A 19,649-nucleotide genomic window follows, 5' to 3' on the forward strand; every position below is an offset into this window, starting at 1 on the left:
GTCAGAAGCTAGTTTGGAAATGCACTTCCTTGATATAAGGCTTTTTAGGTGTTGCCTTTAAGAACTGTCAGGTTTCGTATTTAGACAGGAATCCATAAATTACTCTTTTTCACAGGCTCCACTTTGCTTCGCTCTACTCTTCTTTCCTGATTTGCAATCATTTCTTCTCATTTTTTTTCTCATACCAAGCTGGCTTGCTATGAACTAGTGCGACTGGGGCTGAAACGTGATGTAAGCAGACTGCTGGCCACTGATTGGCCGTTACCAGCTGAATAACAAGAGCAAGCAGATATGTCCAATAACCACTATTTACCGGTGTGTGTATGTATACACACACATTTACGTTTCTGATTTTGTACAGACTGAAAAAGAAAAGCAGTGTGTAAGTCTAGACTATAACCCAAGTTTTTAATCTTTCATTTAAAAAAAACACAATTCTGCCTGCGATGCATCACCATCACATGACCGAACAAAAAAACGCATGACCAACCCATTTCACCTCTTGAAACACAGACACAAAGGACAGCTACACGGAAATTATCATCAGTTGTTAATATTGTCCCCGTTTTACTTATCGGGCCGATACGATGCTAATGCCGATATATTATGCAACTCTATATATTTACTAAGTATTCTTGTGAATGTTGAGCTACGGCAAGCAGGTTATAGAAACGTTAAAGCATCTATTGTTCCCTCCTAATGATGGACTATATAAAATATATACACTGCTCAAAAAAATAAAAGGAACACTTCTGTGAAATCAAACTGTCCACTTAAGAAGCAGCACTGATTCATAACCAGTTTCACCTGCTGTTGTGCAAATGGTATATACACCATGGAACAGACACCATAAAGGAGTGGTTCTGCAGGTGGTGACTACAGACCACTTCTCAGTTCCTCTGTTTTGTGCCTGATGTTTTGGTCACGTTTGAACTCTGGCGGTGCTTTTACTCTAGTAGCAGCATGAGACGGAGTCAGGTAGTGCAGCTCATCCAGAATGGCACATCAATGCGAGCTGTGGCAAGAAGGTTAGCTGTGTCTGTCAGCGTAGTGTCCAGAGCATGGAGCTACCAGGAGACAGGCCAGTACATCAGGTGACGTGGAGGAGGCTTGATGTAGCGACATGTGTCTGCTCAAACGTTCAGAAACTGACTCCATGAGGGTGGTATGAGGGCCCGATGTCCAGAGGTGAGGGTTATGCTTACAGCCCAACAAGGACGTTTGACATTTGCCAGAGAACACCAAGAGTGGCAAATTGGTCACTGGCTCCCTGTGATCTTCACAGAAGAAAGCAGATTCACACTGAGCACATGTGATAGATGTGACAGTCTGGAGACACTGTGGAGAACGTTCTGCTGCTGCAACATCCTCCAGCATGACCGGTTTAGCAGTGGGTCAGTCATGGTGTGGGGGGCTACACAGCCCTCCATGAGCTCACCAGCGGTAGTCTGACTGCCATTAGGTACAGAGAAGAGATCCTAAGACTCATTGTGAGACCATATGCTGGAGCAGTTGGCCCTGGGTTCCTCCTAATGCAAGACAATGCTAGACGTCATGTGGCTGGAGTGTATCAGCAGTTCCTGCAACATGAAGGCATTGATGCTATGAACCGGCCCGCTTGTTCCGTTGTAGGGAGGTTATACACGCTACTGAGCCTCATTTTGACTTGTTTTAAGGACATTACATCAAAGATGGATCCGCCTGATCTCCATGGCTTAATAAACTTGATTTCCATTGATAATTTGTGTGATTTTGTTGTTTATGCATTTAAGTATTTAAAAACAATATTTCATTCAGATCTAGGATTTGTTATTCTAGTGTTCCACATATATATATATATATATATATATATATATATATATATATATATATATATATATATATATATATATATAAGAGAGAGAGAGACTAAAATGAATCATTCTAGGTTCAGATAGTAAATTGCTGGGCAGCCAAAGATTAGAATCATGACAAGGGGGCCTTACGGCCTTCTTTTATGTGGTTTTATCATCTTTCGACAAATGTCTGTCTCATATCACAAACACTTTTCTTTGTTTGTAATTTCTAATACAAATCTACCAGGGATAAGAATAATTAGGAGCTAAACTGTATTTAAATCAATGCCCCTCAGCAATTTTCAGAGGAACCACACTGTTTTTGTTGTCATTGACAACTCCCTGGCCAGAATCTGGCTGAATATTTAATCACTGTTCCTGGTAGAGTTATTTTCCAGGTATGGACCCGTACTTTTGAAGGATTGAGGTTTGGATCTTTCCCTGAGCCTCACCTTCACTCGTTCAGACATTATTCTTGCCACTAAAGCCAAAAAGCCCCATCTATCCTGTCCAGCCACCATCCATTCTTTTGAAGCAGGAGCTCTTGTTCTTGCCAGCTCATGTTTATTTGTTTTGGGACAGAGACACCGGTGTCCTTCTGGTGATCATCATAACCAATTTCATTTCATTTGAGGGAGACAACTGTTGGTTGGAGGGTCCAAATGTGGACAGGCTTGGTCTTCCAGCAGGGTTACAAACATCCACAACACAACAAAACCGGTTGTGTCTTGGGCATTTCCTTCCATCCTGTGGACCTGCACTTCCCGGACCGCCCTGCAGGTGGCAGCAGTGCTCGCTGTGCGCTCGTCCTCCGGAGGCGGGCAGACAACCACAACAGAGAAGCCGGGCAGCCGCATCCTCACTCCGGCTGACCTGTGCAGAGAAGCGGAGGGACAGGAAACTTTAAATACGGCGCATGTGGAGAGCAGACCGAATTACGTCAAGTGCGCTCTGCTCATCTGCAGACATTGTTGTTTCTTCTTCTTTTTTCTTTTCTTTTTTTAACGCCCCGTTAGTGACAGTAGTCCGATGTGAGTGGCTTGTTTGGGGGCTGCCGCCTCCGCACTCCGCTCCGGATAAATGTTTGATGGAGCTCCGCGTCTGGTCTCCGCTGCGATGACTGAAACAAAGAGGATGCGTGCATTCTGCGGGACGTTTTCACGTTGTTTCTTCTCTGTTTAAACGCTTTGCTCTCGGGGTGGAGAGAAAAGTGTCAACTTCAAGAGGTGACCGATTGGTTTTGTATTTAAAAAGTCTGGAAGTGAACGAGCCGCGCGAAGATGGACCATTTACGCCTGAGATGCGCTCTCTTGCTCATTCTCATGCTGTGAATTTACTTGATTTGTAGGCTTTTTACGTGACGTCAGAGCTTAAGGTCATCAAAGTGTGAGCCCCCCAGCTGAGTGCATTTAACATCCAGGGGTCTAAGACCTCTGATCATTGAAGGTAACACGTGTTTCTCTCCCCCCCAAACTGCTCCAAATATGAGTTATCTGACTCTCCTCAGGCTCACCAGCAGATGTGCTTAATCTGGAGAGCTGAACCTGGATCTGTTGGTGTTGCATGGTCCACTCAGCTCCCGTGTGAAGGGGATGAAGATGATGAACTAGTTTAGCCCAGGTTAATACTCTTCTAAGATGAGCCAGGGGCCAAACCTCGTCCTCCAGTGGCTCTCGAAGCTCCACCTGGCCCAGTACGTGGAGTCCTTCCTCGACAACGGCTATGACGATCTAGAAGTGTGCAAGCAGATCGGAGAGCCAGATCTGGACGCGATCGGCGTTCGCATCCAGTACCACAGACACAGGCTGCTCACAGCCGTGGAGGAGCTCAAGGAGGAGGACAGGAGGAAGGCACCCGGCTACTATTTCACCTTGGAGCCTCTGGACGCTCCTGCCTGTCACCACCCGGGCCTCCCTGACAGACTCGGTGGCCCCGGGTCACTGGGGTCACACGCGCAGGCCGCAGGCGCACACCAGGCCTCCTGTCCTGGAAACCACAACCCGAGATTCACAGACTGCGACGACTTTGTGACTTATCCCAAACTGAAGCTGAAAGTGCTGATACGGGACAAACTGGCAAAGGATGGCATCAACCTGGGACAAGCACCTTACACCCACAAGGTAGGAAGCTGTCACCTTGAGTGTTTTGCTCCGAGTTTGAGGCTGAATGCTGGCTCGTCTCGAGCTGTCCCTTTGAGTTTAATATGCTCACTTTGCTGCGTGCGTGATGAAGGGGGTGACGAATTCCTTTGATGTCGCTGACGTCCATTGATCCCTCTTTAAGGCTCTGGGGATGCGTTGGTGTCTTAGGCCGAGGTCTGCAGGGATTCGCTGCACTCTTAACGTACTCAGTCTTTTTAAATTAGGCTTTGCCGACATGATTTAATTGGAAATTTCCACCGCCTTCTGATCTTTCCTGCAAAATTTAAACCTAACGCACAAAGCGCACACAAGCTGGCATCAATTTAAGTTTTAGCTTGTTTTTTCTTTCTTTTTTTGCAAGACATTCTGAGAACTGCCTGCATGTGTCTTAAAATCTTGAAATTAAATGAAACAAAGTTTTTTGATTTTCAGTAGAACGGTTGAAAAATGTTGTAGCTCTGAAAATGAGTCGCTGATGTTTGCCTTTAGTAGTTTCCTAGCCTTTTGCATCAAATGTTTTTTTATTTTGTTGGTCCAGAAAAGGTTTTTTGTCTATTCTCAGCAACAACAAGAACTTTTTTTCAAAACCCGCTGCTGCGTGTTGTAGGGAGGGTGTAATGAATGCGTGTACCCAAATCTGGTCTGGAGTGAAATTCACTGGATGTTTGTGGCCCGTCTTGCTTCAAAATGAAGGTGAAAGCATAGAAACATGGCTGATAAAAGAACAATACTTCATGTTTTATCTAACATTTTCCATTTAAGAAAATATCAATTTGAATGCGGGAGGCAAAATTTACTGAGACTTTCCGTCTGTATTGGCTCCATTTGCTGGAGGGCCAAATTTGTACCATTCTTGAACTGGCGTGGGGGGCACACGATTATAGCGAAGGGATTTTATATGGTCAGCCAACACAAAGCGGGGGACGCAGCATACATACAGAAGAAGAGCACACTGGGACTCTGGTCAGATGATTAGAAAACAACACTTTCTAGTCTACATTTAGAGCACTATGTCAAGATAACTAACACTGCACACCGCCCTGAACAAACCGTGTGTTGCATGATGGTGGCTGGATTATGTTGTGGAAAGGCAGGGTTTTTGCAGCAGCGACGGACGAGCTGGTCAGAGTCGATGGGAAGAAGGATGTGGAATACTGAAAGAAAGCCTGATACAGGCTGCAGAGGACTCCAGACTGGAACAGAGGGTCACCTTCTTGCTGGACAACTGGCCTATAATATCCAGCCAGAACTACACTGGAATAGTTTGGACAATGTTTCTTCATGTATCAGAATGGCTCAGTCACATTTCAGACCAAAGTCCATTTGAGAACTGTGGGCAAGACATAGAAATTGAAGTTTTAATGTAACAATATATGGAGAAAAAAAAAGGTTGCTCAGTGCAGATCACACCAATGCAGTGTAGGCTGATTGACTTTTAATAACTGACTGTAGTGCAGTGCTTCTCAAATGGGGGCGGCACAACAGCCTTTGCCTGTTTTCTTCCAAATCGTTCTTTTTATTTTATTTTTATTTTTTATACAGTGTCCTGTCTGGCAATGTGGCAATAAGAATTGTTGTCTTAATGCCAAAAAGAAGCCAACAGATTTTACTTTCACAAGTGGAGCAGTACGGCTTCCGCCATAGTGCTCCGCTTGATTTATACATGTAAATGGTTTTATTATAATTCATGCAGGGAGTATTTCATGTCATATGGACACCACAATGAGAAAGTAGAAGAGGAAGAGAAAAGAAATAAAGTGAGAAAAGGTGAAAGAAACAGGAGATAAAAGGGATCATTCTAAATGTGACAACAGCACCCCCTGCTGTTTGGTCTGTCCCTGCGGTCAGAAGCATGAATATTTCGTTTTCATAAAACTGTTCTTGGGAGTGTATAGCTCCATTTACACTACCCTTTTTTAACCGTGCCGAGAACGATCTCAGTTTCCGAGCTCGGTAACTGAGATAACTATCGAGTGTAAATGGGACGCAAACTGAACTGAACCGTGCCAGACACAACCGGACCGCGCTAAATCTAGACCAGTTCGATGGGTGGGCTTGGCACGGTTTTTCAGTGGTTCGGTTCTCAGATAACAAAGAGCGCATGAGCAGACCGCGTCATCTCCTTACAGTCAGCTGACCGCTAATTTTGCGGTTTCAGACATTCATAAAAATACTAGCTTCCCTACCGTGACACACGGTTTCCAGTGATGAACCTCAGCGTCTGTCATTGTTTCCTGCGTCTGTAAGCCCTGATTAGATGTCTGATTCTCCGCAAACAATGAAATATCACAACTATAACCAAGTATAATTTCCAGAATGTTACGGGCGCCGCCATTTCGATTTGCTTGATTCCCTCCTTCAATCCTAGAGAGTAGTAGTACCGCAGATCGTCACTAGGAGGCAAGGAACCGTGCTAGCGTGATGTGTAAATAGTCGTCAGAACCAAGCTCGGCACGGTTAACTGATCCAAGCTCGGTCTGAGCTCGGCATGGATCGATTAAAAAAGGGTAGTGTAACTGGGGCTTATGGCTGACGCCTGTTTCCAACTAAAAATCTGGTGTTTAGCCAAACTCTTCTTTTTTCCGTTTATTAAAAAAAGAGACCTCAACAAATAAAAATTTACAAAGTATTCCACAGGTTTAAGCTTTCTTGCCAAACATGTTCAATAAACTTTCCACTTCCTCACCTTTCTTAACGCGGTCAGAAAAACCGTACGCTCCTCCATGCAGCTCTCTCCCCGTGCCCAATCATCAACTCCAATTATAGCTGCAAGCTCTTGTGTCCACTTTGCTATTCAACATAAATAAAATACTATGACTGTACCAAAAATCACATTGCAAACTCTGATATTCACCGTTTAAATGCAATAAGATTACGAGTCCTTTCTTTTAAATATTTCTCAACAAACTAAATTGCCGCAATTACAATCTATCTTACTGCATCTACAGTGATGAATCCTATTAAACTTAATGTAACTGAAGTTTATCTTTAATATCAATGGCTTGATATTATTTTTGCCATATGGGTTCATAGCTAGTTAAAGGTTGAGTGCAGGTACAACTCGGACTAAAAGCCAGTGATATTGTTGTTAAAATTATATAGTTAAAAGTACTGTGCCAATGTTAAAGCATTCTTGTTGTTAGAAACCATTGTTATGTTGTTAATGAACCCATATATATGGTATAGATTTTAAAAGGGATTCTGGGTCATTTTCAGAATAACAGCTATAATGCATTAAAACAGAAAACTGTTCAAAATAGTTAAATTTTTGACCCATTTTGAGGGGGAGCCTGAAAATGTGCATGTTTGTTTGTCTTGTCTGTCGTTGTTGGCCCTCTGATGAACTTGTGACCTGTCCAGGGTGTAGCCTACTTGTCCCCTTCTGACAGCTGGGATTGTTTTTTTTTTTTTTGTTTTTTGTTTTTTTATCCCTTCTGTGACCTGGAACAGGTTGCATCTAGTATAGAAAAATGCATAGACAGCTTAGCCTGAGGAAAAATGCTATAATCCATTGCAGACATAAGCCTAACACTATACGCTTAAAGCAAACCCAGCAGTAATTTAAAATGGCTCTGAACACGGCAGATGTTTAGTCTACGTGGACCATGTACTGAAAGTGTGTCTCATGTTTCCCACTCCCTGCAGGACTAGTTGGTTCACGTTGCTGTGGAGGATGGTTATTCCACTCAGTGGAGGGTCTTTGGTCAGCCAGGTGAAAAGTGGAGTCATACATTTGGTTTGTTTTCAGCATTAATCTGTCCACTGGGAACTAAGGCTGGACCATTAATCACATATGCAATATAATCGCAATTTTAAATAACGCAATTTCAAAATCGCAGAGTTCTGCAATTTTTGCCTATGTAACAATTAATGGATCAGACGCGTACTTTAGGTGTCCGTAATGTTTTAAAGTGGGTTTGCCTCCACATGGAACAGAAGAGAGTTGCAGCAGTGAGATAATCTAATTTTATTTGTTTTAGAGTTTATATAATCAATACTTTTTTTACCAGAAACTTTCAGGAATCTCTCCATAGCATTAAGTCCTGGTCAATCAGTTTAATACATACACTTGTTTGTAGGTTGCACTTTACGTTCAACAAGGATTGATGTCCAACTCAACAAGCTATTCTCTTGAATAATAATATTCTGATTTAATAAAAACAGTAAAATGTCTTGTTTTAAACAGTCCTTGTTTAGAAACATCTTTATCTACAGGGCATTTTTGTTGCTTGTGGTTAATGCAGAGAAAATGAAATCGCAATTATGGTTGAAATGTATCGCAGTGTAGATTTGTGGTGTATTGTAACTGAATATCCGAATGAATCATTTGCCCGGCCATCATACTGTTCAGGAACCAGACTGGTTCTGTGTTCTAAAGATAAACATGTTTTGGTGAAAAATGTGCGTATGAACCGTAGATCAAAACCAAAGGGCTTCTCAAGATGCTGACTGAAGCTGGTAAGAGACAGTAGTGATCCAAAGTGTAATGAATCCTGTTCTGACAAGGCCACTCAGCAAGGAAGAAGCCATTACAACAAACACAACATTGACAGGTTGCAAATGAACAAAGCGACAAGGACCTTTAATTTTTTTAAGACCCGTCGGGTGTTCTGGTTAAACTAAAAAATAAAGTGTTTTGGCCATAATGACCGTTGTCACATCATCCAGAAAGCTGAAGCTAGGGCACTGAGTGTACTTGAAAGGCTAATGCCCGTAATCATACCACCACAATAGGTGCAAAGTGATGTAAGGACAGCAAAGCCAATGCTTTGGAGAGGCCATCATGAAGGCCTGATCTTAGGTTGTGGGAAGAGCTGAGAAACCAAGGTCACCAAACGTTATTCAGTTCCAGCGGTTCTGTTACAGTATACAAGTTTAAACATTTACAGGTTAAAAGGCAGCTCTATCAAATACTATGGAAATGCATATAAAGTTCTGAATATGAAGAAGGTAAAAAGAAAAGTCTCTAAAATGCTCTCAGTAGTCTGGCATCTAGCAAGGGGAAATGCTTTTGGTAATCCTAACTGACTTAAAACTGGGAAGGTTTAGTCTGACTCTGATTTAATGTCAGACAGCTGTTTGTGCATTCGGACCTGTCAAGCCAGATGTTGCCTTCCTGTCTGATCTGAAATGGTTTTTAGCATCGCTTCAAACCATAGACAATCATTTTAGTGCCTGCAAACACAATCCTCAAGTCGAATGCCAAATGCTCTTGTTTGCATTTATTGAAGATTACCCGCTTTGGCATGTTGGCCTTTGTTTTGAAAATGGAAAATCTAATTTTCATCTCCGGTGCAATAGGCGTTAAAGCAGTTGCTGTTTGCCGCACTTTTTTTTTTTTTTTTTGACTGTTCAGTATCATCACTAACAAATTATTGATGGTTCAGCTGTGGTTCTCCTGCTTTCACCTCTGCTCACAACGTTTAGTGTTGGGTCATCACTCATGCGTCATTCCAGCTGGACACGGGCCAGACTTTTTGACACATTAAATTGACCCCGTTTAGTGCGTCCGCTGAGAAGACACGTGCGGGCATTTCATTAATCTTCAGTGTGACGAAAATTGGGCCGAGCGTGGGAGTCTGTCATCAGTGAGGAGTGATTGGAACCCATCAGCTGGGACCGGTTGGCTGCATGTAAACGGCATTTTGGGGCAGTTTGGCTTTTCTGGTTCACCACATTTAGTCCATTAAACAGACTGCAGGTATGTAGGCCAGTACTGCTACCCCCTCCCCAATGTGAGTACTGTAGCTTCAGGCTGAGTCAAGACTCTTGAGACAATATTTTTTACTTTGATTTGCATGAGGTTATCACAATGTGGTAACCTTAAAAAAAAAAACAAGGTGTTTGCGAATCTTGTAAAATGTGTAATACAACTTAATGGTTTTGGTATAAAACAGGAAAGTAAAGCATTTTCCTACAACTGTGAAAAAAAATAATGATGTGTTTTATTAGAATTGCAATATTGTTACAATATAATTTTGATTTTAATACATAAACTGTTCATGTCTCATCTAATGTTTTTCCAAGAAAACACAAATTTTATTAATCGAATCAGTTGCAAAATTGATAGAAAATCCAGGCAAGACATTGACAGACATAGACATTGACTTGGACATAAATACTGATTTGTATTTGAAATAACAATTTTGTCCTTCAAACTTTGCTTTCATCAAAGACTCTTCCAATTACTGCCTTGCAGACCTTTGTCGTTCTTGTTCGTTCTTTGTCAGTTTGTTGAGGTAATCTGAGGAAATGTCCCCCCAGGCTTCCCGTAGCACCTCCCACTAGCTGGATTGGCTTGATGGGCACTATACGCACCGTACGGCCAAGCTGCTCCCGCAACAGCTCAGGAGGGTTGAGATCTGGGGACTGTGCTGGCCACTGCATTATAGACAGAATAGCACATTGATAATGTCTAGACTGTAATGATCCTGTTTAATGTTAATTATTTTAACTTAAATTAATTTGCTTTTTATTAAAAATATACAGACATTTTAAAGTGACCGCAAACATTTGATCGGTAGAGTAGATTAAAGGGTATACTTAAAAAAAAAAAAAAAAAACACTTGATTAGTTATTGTAAAACGTTTAAGGAAAATAAAACTCATAATTAAGTGGAAGAGCATAGTACAGAAATGGACAGAATCTGTGTTTTATATAGGATTTGGCTAAATCCATTTCACTTCTCTCTAAGAGTCCCTTCCCTAATTTATTACTTTGAATTTCATATTTTATTAAGTAAACACAATTTTAACCTAAACAACATCAAATCAATTCCATTAACCAATAACTAAAATCTAACGGGGTTAATTGGATAATTCCCAGTGAGAGAAAATAAAACTCCACTGAAATATTAGCACTAGTTCAATTTTAAAGTAAAACTCTTCAGTTGAGAACTCAAACCTCTGCAATGTTCTAAGTGTGCTAACATATGTGTTTTTCTTCATTTTTTTTTCAAAATGGCTCTTGTCATTGCTGTGAAATCTTTAAGTCACTGAGCACATCACACAGAGAAATGGATGCAGTGGTGGTTATTATTTTATTTTGTCTTTTTGTATGTGCGTGTGACCATATTTGTAATGGCTGAATTTGTCTTTCTCTAATATGAGGGAAGAGTGTAGGGCCTCTTTCAGTTAGCTGGCCAGCAGTGCACAGCAGCAGGCGGGGGCAAGGTAATGTGTTACTCTATCAGACATAGGTAGGGAGAACTCTGGTGATTGAAAGTTTCTCTGCTATCTTATGAAAAACTAGCCTCGTGAGACCATCCTGATCTCGCGAGCTTTCAAGGTTTCACTCGCAGATCAGTCTGGCTACTCTCCGTTAAAGAAAATTTGGAGCCGTTCACCAAACGAACGTCCAATCAGCGTTGGCTTTGAGGCGGGTTGAGGTGTGACGCAACGAGAAGCGCGACAGTTCAGTCTAAAGAACATGGCGGCTTCAGCCGATGAAACTAGCGTTAGCGTGGCTATCGAGCAAGTTTTATCGGAATTACAGAGTATTTCTTTGCTGAGCTAACGAGCCTTTACCTACAGCAGCAAGAGTAGCTTGGCTTCGTCGTCGCTCTGTTACGAGCGACGACGAAGCATGTTGACGAGTACGTCATATGCTTCGTTGATCTGATTGGTTTATTTGGCCCGTCTATCACCAACACAGGCCAATCAGCTAGCCAGTATTTTCGCCCCTTCCCAAAATTACTTCAACGGAAGGTTTCCAGATGGATATACGAAGCAAATCTATCTGGCGGAGTCAGGTTAATGAAAAACACCTTTTAAAGTCTGATACAGGTAATTGTGAGGAAACTTCACATAAAAATAATAATAATTTTTGTTTGCTTTAAAAAAAAAAACAACAGGCTTTCAGATTTTCTTTGTATCGTAATTGATACTTTAGACCCAAAAAATGCATTTTCTTCATGTTTTCTGCATTTTTATGTAGTGTGTGTAAAAAATATTCATTTGTATGTTGTTAATTGTATGTTCAGAAAAATACTGACTTTGTTGAAGAAGCAGAGGTCTCAGAAATATTTGTATCAAAAATGCTACCTTTGGAGTTATAGGATTACTTAAAAGCAACAGAAGGACAAATGTATTTAGTTCTTTGAATCCAAAACTTTGTAAAAACATTTTTTCTTGATACTTACAGCAGACCCATGTCTCATCAGTACCTGTAAGTTGTTGAATGGCCTTCTCCTAAATGCCAAGTGCTTAAACAGACAGCCACTGGACTTCTTCTCTTTCTTGGAGACTTTTAGTTCTGAACATGGTTGGAAATGGGTTGTAGCCAGAACAATCACACTAACTGGGCCATTAAGGTCACTAATGGGGTAATAAGAGCAGATGAGTCACTCGACCTACCCTCTATTCGGCTCAATTTTTGGCTTGTCTTTGATGGATCATCCAAACATGTCCCTAATAATGCTTTGCAAGTTGTTTTGGTTAAATATCCCACCAAGGTGTGAATTTCTTTAAAAAAAAAAAAAGGGCCTGGGGAGACGAGGCAGGTGTTAGACATCTTAAATCTGAGGCCCCCTCCTCTGTTACATGATGGTGTTTTAGATTTAACATTGATCGCTTCTTTCCCTCCATTCTCAAACTCCATCTTCCCTGTCCGAAATGTGCACACTGCTATCTTCAAGCAGTTCTACCTACCAACTAGCATGGCGTTGGTAGGCACATGTTTGGGTCGTGAAGTAACAATGACCCATTTAGCTGAACAGTGGGTAGGGCGAGGGACCTTAATGGCCCCATTTCTGTGATTGTTCTGACTACAACTTTAATGGCTGTTGCTTCCCACCGGGTTCAGACATAAACAAGTCTTTTGGATGAGAGGTGAGAAACGAGAGAAGTCCAGCTGCCTTTCCCTTTAAGGAGGATTGCCATGTCCTGGTTGACTTCAGATGTATAAAAGCGTACTTTTTCTTAAAGTTTAACTGTCCAGTTTAAGAAAAAGAAGTGCTCCTTCTCTGATCAGGTACCATCTGCCCTACCTACAAGCTACATGACTAATTTATTGCATATCTGTCCTACATCTGTATGGCTGTGTCTTGTCCTCAGCTGTTGCCTTCGGTTCACTAATTGCTTTGCTTTGGATTTCTTACGCAGGCACATGTAAACGCGTGTAACGTAACACTTCGAAAAACACACCGCAGGATCTTCAGTTCCATTGGGAGCAAGCATGTTTCTCCCGACAGAGGGTCTGTTGACAGATTGTTACGATTTGGTGCCCTCCAAAACTATCGTTAGCAGTTTCTGTTTGTGTTGATGGGAGTCTTTCCTCGGCAGTTGGTAATTTGGTATCAACTTGTAAAAAAACAAAAATCCTAGCAAGCTGTGTTTGCAACATTTTCTCTTAAGGGTGTTTTAATTAGCCGCCTTTTTAACAATGGGCTTCAAACCCACCAGAAGGCCTCTGTCCAGTACATTGCCTAAACAAATTCAACAGAATGGTGAATAAATCTCAGCTTTTGTTGTCGCTGCTCTGCCAAAGTATCAGAGGACAAGAAGGACCAGCAGGCCCCTTTTTAATACAAGAAAGGAGGGTCTGAATAGGACCTGACAAAAACAAGGTCTGCAGCTGACAGCTGTCTCTGCCAACCAGAGACTGAATAGGGCTGTTTTTGTTAAACTTAGTAGGTTTTAAATACCAGAACCACCAACTGTGAACATGTACATTATGTGGCGCTGAAAGAAAGAGGAAATGTAAATGAAAGACGGAGACGGCTGTAAGCTACTGGTAACGTCAATGTAGAGCAACGATTCAGGGATTGTCACTACTATTACAGATCAGCGACCAACAAAGGTGTTACTCAGACAAACATGAAGGTCAAATAATGTTTAAAACATGGGTGTCAAATAGTTAAAGAAGGAACATGGCGTTCACCAGTCGCACGTTATGGATATGGTCACAGAACATGACCAAATGAAAACCGCTAATAGTTTTCAAGACGTGCTTATTGTGCTCCTTAAACAGAAAATCACGAGTGTAATGATGCATCCCGGACAAGAGATGATGCACAGTATTGGTTTGACGGGTATGAAACAAGATTTCAGCAATAGCAGGAGCCAATCAGGAGAGTAGAGGTTTCAAAAATCACTGTTTGAAAATATTTGCAAATGTATGGTCTAATCCAGCCCAGCTTTTTCTTTTTTTTTTTTTCCAGCTTTTTCTCCAATAAAGTTATTTATTTTTTATTTTTTTATATATCTCCATCTGTTTTTTTTTTATTATTATTATTTTATTTCTTTAATGTAGAATCATACAGTTTAGGGTTGGTCTGTGTTGTTTAGTTAAATTTTTTTTCATAAAAAAACTTTAATAGGCCTTCAGTTTAAGACGTTATGGAGCAGATGCTAACTTTACTGTCATTAGTCGCTAATGCCGTTAGCCAGAAACAGTATTTCCTTGGTGCTTATAAACCACAGAGGCAGTTCTAGGGATGTAAAACATGCGATTTTGGTCATAAAGCAAAGCCAGAGCGACATGACACCTGCGATGGATGCGAAGCGACAGTTGCTGGAGTTAGAAAAGCTGAACTTTTGTGTCTTGTCATGCCACGGCAACCAATAGGGAACTGGATGTGGCATGACGTGGGGTGAAGGACTGCAGCGGAGACAAAGCAGTTTTCATTCAACATGGAAGAAAAACCAATATCTGCGGTCGGCCTGAGTTGTATGACTCGACCAATTATTACTACCAAGACAAGTCCAGCTTCACTAGATTGTGCTAATTTACTAATGTATCTCTGGCTTGTCGACCGCTGTGTAACTGCTCTCGCCTGCAGTGCAAACGGCCACCGATGATGTCAGGCGAGCGACAGCAAGCAAAAGTGGCGACACTGTGGCGCCATTCCCGTTCGACGTGAACACACCGTTAAGAATCTTGGCAGACGAAGCTGAAAATAACAAACCCGTCCACTAAACAGCTCACATTCTCTGTGTATCTCTGCTGTTGTAAAAAAACAACAACGTTTCTCTATTCAAATTTGACAAGTAATAAAATGGGATCTGAGAAGAAAGAAAATGCACTCACTCATTTCATGAATCAAGACAGAATTAGATTATTTTCATTTTTTATTACTAATATATGAGTTAGTCCCTTCCAGCGATGAGAAAGAACAAAGTTCCCGGCATTGTTTTTTTTCTTCTTTTTTTTTTTTTTACACAGAGAGGCTGCATTATTACATACATTATAGCTTACATCGATGTATACCTTGCCAGCATATCGTTTTAGTGTAATTTTGGTAATTTTTCTCAAAACAAAAGAAAACTTTGTGCAACCAGTTGTGGTGGGGCCATTTGTCAACATTTAATATATTTTATTTACTAAAAATGCAAAATTCAGATCACAGCCCGTTTCAGCTGCCAAACATATGCACAATATTAGGCTGCTTTATTTCTGCTATTTATCACACAGAACCTGTGATTTAAAAAAAAAAAACTGAGCAAATTTTACACTGTTCAGTTGTCTCTCTCCCTTTGCCTGTCTGAAAATAGTCATCACACACAGTGCAGTACATCGTAATTCACTAATAAGCAACCTGGTCACATTTTGGTGTTGTCTTCTATAGGCATGTTCTATATCCATTATCCCTGCTTGCCTGGCAGTGCACTGTAGGGTAGGCCTACTTATGGAGTTTATTGATGTTATGTCGGGGTACATTAGGTCAAACCAGTAGACAATTACAGGAATGTTGCTGGATTATTGCTCTGATTGTGCCGAGGGGGGCGGATGGATGGGTGGGTGGCGGGGACCGTGGGCGGGGAGCACTTAAAAGCTTAACTTGTCACACGAACGTGCTTGTCATAAATGGTTTGGCTTTCAGAAAACTCCTGGCCTGCTGCTGTTCTGTACATGCTGCTCATGAAGTCCATATTAAGATGAAGAATAGAAACATCTGTATATGGACCGCTGTCGTTTAGCGTCATTTTAGCGTCATTTAGCTACTCGGACTATTCCCGGGTCATCCTGCTGAGCTCTTTTATTACTACATATGTTTGTCCCACATAAGTCTGATGCATAATATACACCACTGTGTAAAGCAGGGCAATATCTCTGACCTATATCTGTGAATTTAAGATTAGAGTTGTCCAGCATGACCTATTCCCTGCATATCCTTTCATCCAGTTAATTATCCTTGTAAATGACCCACTGCTGTCTTTTCCTTTTTGAGTGGAAATGATTCAGAGGAGCATGTGGCAAACTGAGCGAAGTGCATGACATATTTAATCTGACTAGAAACACTCTATTTATCAAGCCTAGCTAGAAATCAGTATGTTGTTCAAGAAGGGGAGGGTATGTGTTCTCTACACTCAGATTTCTCTAAGCAGCCTCTGTTTTTTTTTTTTCACCCGTGATGCTTTAGCTTTTATTTCTTTTTAGATTTTATTTCTTTGTTGCCTCAAGTGTTGTCTTACGTTTCCAAACAGGGCTCTCAAGCTATCTGGCCGCTGGGATTTTTACCCCTTCCTCAGGGCTAAGCTGCTCCAGCTCTGTCATGTTGGATGGTTTTCGCTTGTGAACAGTGATCATAAGGTCTAACCACTGATTTAGATTGACGTCAGGACTTTGACTAGGCCATTCCAACATAGTTAAATGTTTCATTCCAGTCTCAAATCAAACACGGAACAAGCTTTCCGATCAGGTCATTCAGATTGGGGCATATGTGCCCATATGTGTCAACATGACGTATTTCTGCCATCAGTGGCTAGGCGGTATGTCAGAGAAGAAAAATGCTAATTTCCTCAGGCTGACTCTTCCTGTAATGGAGGAAGACCAACAGCATGTGCTCCTGAGCCTGTAGCTTAATTGGGGAGTGCAGTAAGGTTTCGACCATTTTAAGAACTTGGCACAGGTCCTTTCAGGGCACTAAGAAGACACAAAACAAACGCACTTCCCCGTTTGTTTTTATTTTACAACTTCCTCTGTGTTTTTTCTTTTGTTGTTGTTTTAGAGAAAATTAACAACTTTGCACATCTAAGATTGTTTCTATTCTGAAAAAACTTGGTACATGTAAGTATAATGATCGGAATGATTGATGTCGTATAAATGTATTTTAAATAATTTTTCTTTTCTTAGACCGATCAAAGAATTTTGCGCATGTAAACATGGTCATCATGACATTGTGATAGCCGTTATTCCTGACTTGGTGTAATGCCTCTTACTTAGTGGTGCTGCAGCCTCTGAGGGCCTCTCAGCAAAAGTATTTGTACTGACCATGTGATACTTGGATTGCACATATGTGGACTTCATTTCATTAATTATGTGATTTTTGAAGGTAATTGGTTGCACTAGAACCTTTTGTTTATGGGCTTCATAGAAAAGTGTGAGGGTATTTCACTTAGACTATTTTGTGCAGATCCATCACTTGTAATAACATTTAAAAAACAATGAAATTATAGGTAGGAATGTAACAAAATGGATAAAAAGCCAAGGGAGTGAATACTTTTGCAAGGCACTGTGTAGAAATTATGCTAATAAAATTTATTCATCCATTTTCTATGCCCACTTATCCATGCAGGATAAAAGGTTGGTGGTGGGGAGGCCAGAAGTGCATCACAGAGCAAGAGATAAATTGAGAACAAACAATCACTCATACCTAAGGCCAATTTAGAATAACCAATTAAATTAACATACATGTTTTTGGACTGTGAGGAGGCTGGAGGCCACAGAGACAACCCATGCATACTCCGCACAGAAAGAGCCCAGGGCAGAATTTGAACCCTTGATCTTCCTGCTGCAAGGCGATCATACTAACAACTTTGCCACCATTTAGCCGAAATATTAAAATGTCCTCAATATTTAACTGAAAGCCAGGGAAGCGCCGGCTTTGTGCATCGATGAGTCAGCGCCTTAAGACTGTCATAGCGTCTGATTTGACTCAGATAATAAACGCGTCTAACCTTCTGTCAGGTGTTTCCCCCAGTCACTAAATACAGCAATTATCAAACCACTGCTGAAAAAGAACAATTTAGACAAACCTCTAATCCAGAACTATAGGCCCATCTCAAACCTCCCCTTTATCAGTAAGATTATTGAAAAAGCTGTATTTCAACAATTAAACACCTTCTTAACAACGACCAGCTGCTTTGACGTTTTCCAGTCAGGTTTCCGTGCTCACCACAGTACAGAGACCACCCTTATCAAGGTGTTTAATGACATCCATATAAATACAGACTGTGGAAGAACCACCATGCTGGTTCTATTGGACCTCAGTGCAGCATTTGATACTGTTGATCACTCCATTCTGTTAGAACGCCTGGAAAACTGGGTCGGCCTCTCTGGTACAGCTCTCAACTGGTTTAAATCCTACTTAAAAGACAGGGAATTTTTTGTATCAGTAGGTAACTTTACATCAGAGATGACAAAAATCACATGTGGGGTTCCCCAAGGGTCCATCCTGGGTCCCCTCCTATTCAATATCTACATGCTCCCTCTAGCTCAGATCATAACAAAATAACATCAGTCACCACAACTATGCAGATGACACACAGATCTACATCACCATGTCGCCTGGTGACTATGAACCAGTTCAGGCACTAAGTAAATGCCTAGGAGAAATCAATGCATGTATGTGCAAAAAGTTTCTTAAATTGAATAAAAACAAAACTGAAGTAATAATCTTTGGACCAATAGAGGAGAGATCAAAAGTTAGCACACAGCTTCAGCTGCTTCAGCTAAAAACCACTAATCAGGCCCGAAATCTGAGTGTAGTGATGGACTCAGACCTGAACCTTCAAAAGCATCTAAAGGCAATTACAAGGTCGGCTTTCTATCACCTGAAGAACATTTCCAGGATTAAAGGACTGATGTCTCAGCAGGATCTGGAAAAACTAATCCATGTGTTTATTTTTAGTCAAATCGATTACTGCAACGGTGTTGCTGACACCTTATTTTGAGCTATGATTTAACCATAGAAAGCAAGTGCAATAATTTCCACTACTTAGTTTATTTAGTTTTAGAAGGGTGTGCTAGTTGGTAACTTTGAGAACATCTGCTAAAGATGACTGGGTTGTTTTCATTGTCCCTAGAAAGAGAGGGTAAAATTCAAACCCTTGTTTTGTGCTGTTTTTTAATACATCAGACAAAGTACTTGTAAAGAATTATTAACCCGTTGATAGTAAATTTACTCTTATTAGCATTTTTACCTGAAAGCAGCATCTTTTCCTACTTTTGCTGTACACATCAAAATTTGGGATTTCTTACATCCCACATCCAAGGTAAATGGATGTGCAAGAGCAAAATGCAGCAGCAGACCAAGGCTCAAGGCTCTTTGACAGTTGGCGCAATCCGGATTTGTCTGAAACCTAATGAGGATCTTAATGGTGCTCCAAAAATTACCCCAGATTTAGTGATTAGTTGCAGTCTGTCTTCACTAGCGGTCAAATTTCACATTCCTTTGTCAAGTATTGGCAGAGTTAACCGGGTTTCATGACTAGAAGTTGCAGATGTTAGTTCAGGATGAAAGCAGCTAGCATTGTCCTTAACTGTATTATTACAGTATTTCATATCTCCTTGGCTGAAATGTCACATAAAACAATAGAGCTACAAATTAATTGTAGGGCATGATGTCCAGGGGGTTTGGCTTGGTTTTTGAAAATATAGTGTTTGTGTATGGAAAGAGGATTTTCTCTTGGTTTAGATTTTATTGTTGCACTAACATTACACTTGCAAAATT

General features: G+C 41.0%; 1 protein-coding gene across 1 annotated transcript in view; it reads left to right on the plus strand.

Moving 5' to 3' along the window:
* Positions 1-3,420: 3,420 nt before the first annotated feature.
* sash1b (SAM and SH3 domain containing 1b) overlaps positions 3,421-19,649 on the plus strand; it is an 81,215-nt gene continuing 64,986 nt past the window's right edge. The window contains exon 1 of the mRNA XM_012871531.3: positions 3,421-3,955. Within this exon, the coding sequence (XP_012726985.2) occupies positions 3,473-3,955 (483 nt within the window). The 5' untranslated portion in view covers positions 3,421-3,472. The remainder of the gene's footprint in view (positions 3,956-19,649) is intronic.

Source organism: Fundulus heteroclitus, chromosome 19 (genome assembly GCF_011125445.2).
Source record: "Fundulus heteroclitus isolate FHET01 chromosome 19, MU-UCD_Fhet_4.1, whole genome shotgun sequence".
NCBI lineage: Eukaryota > Metazoa > Chordata > Actinopteri > Cyprinodontiformes > Fundulidae > Fundulus > Fundulus heteroclitus.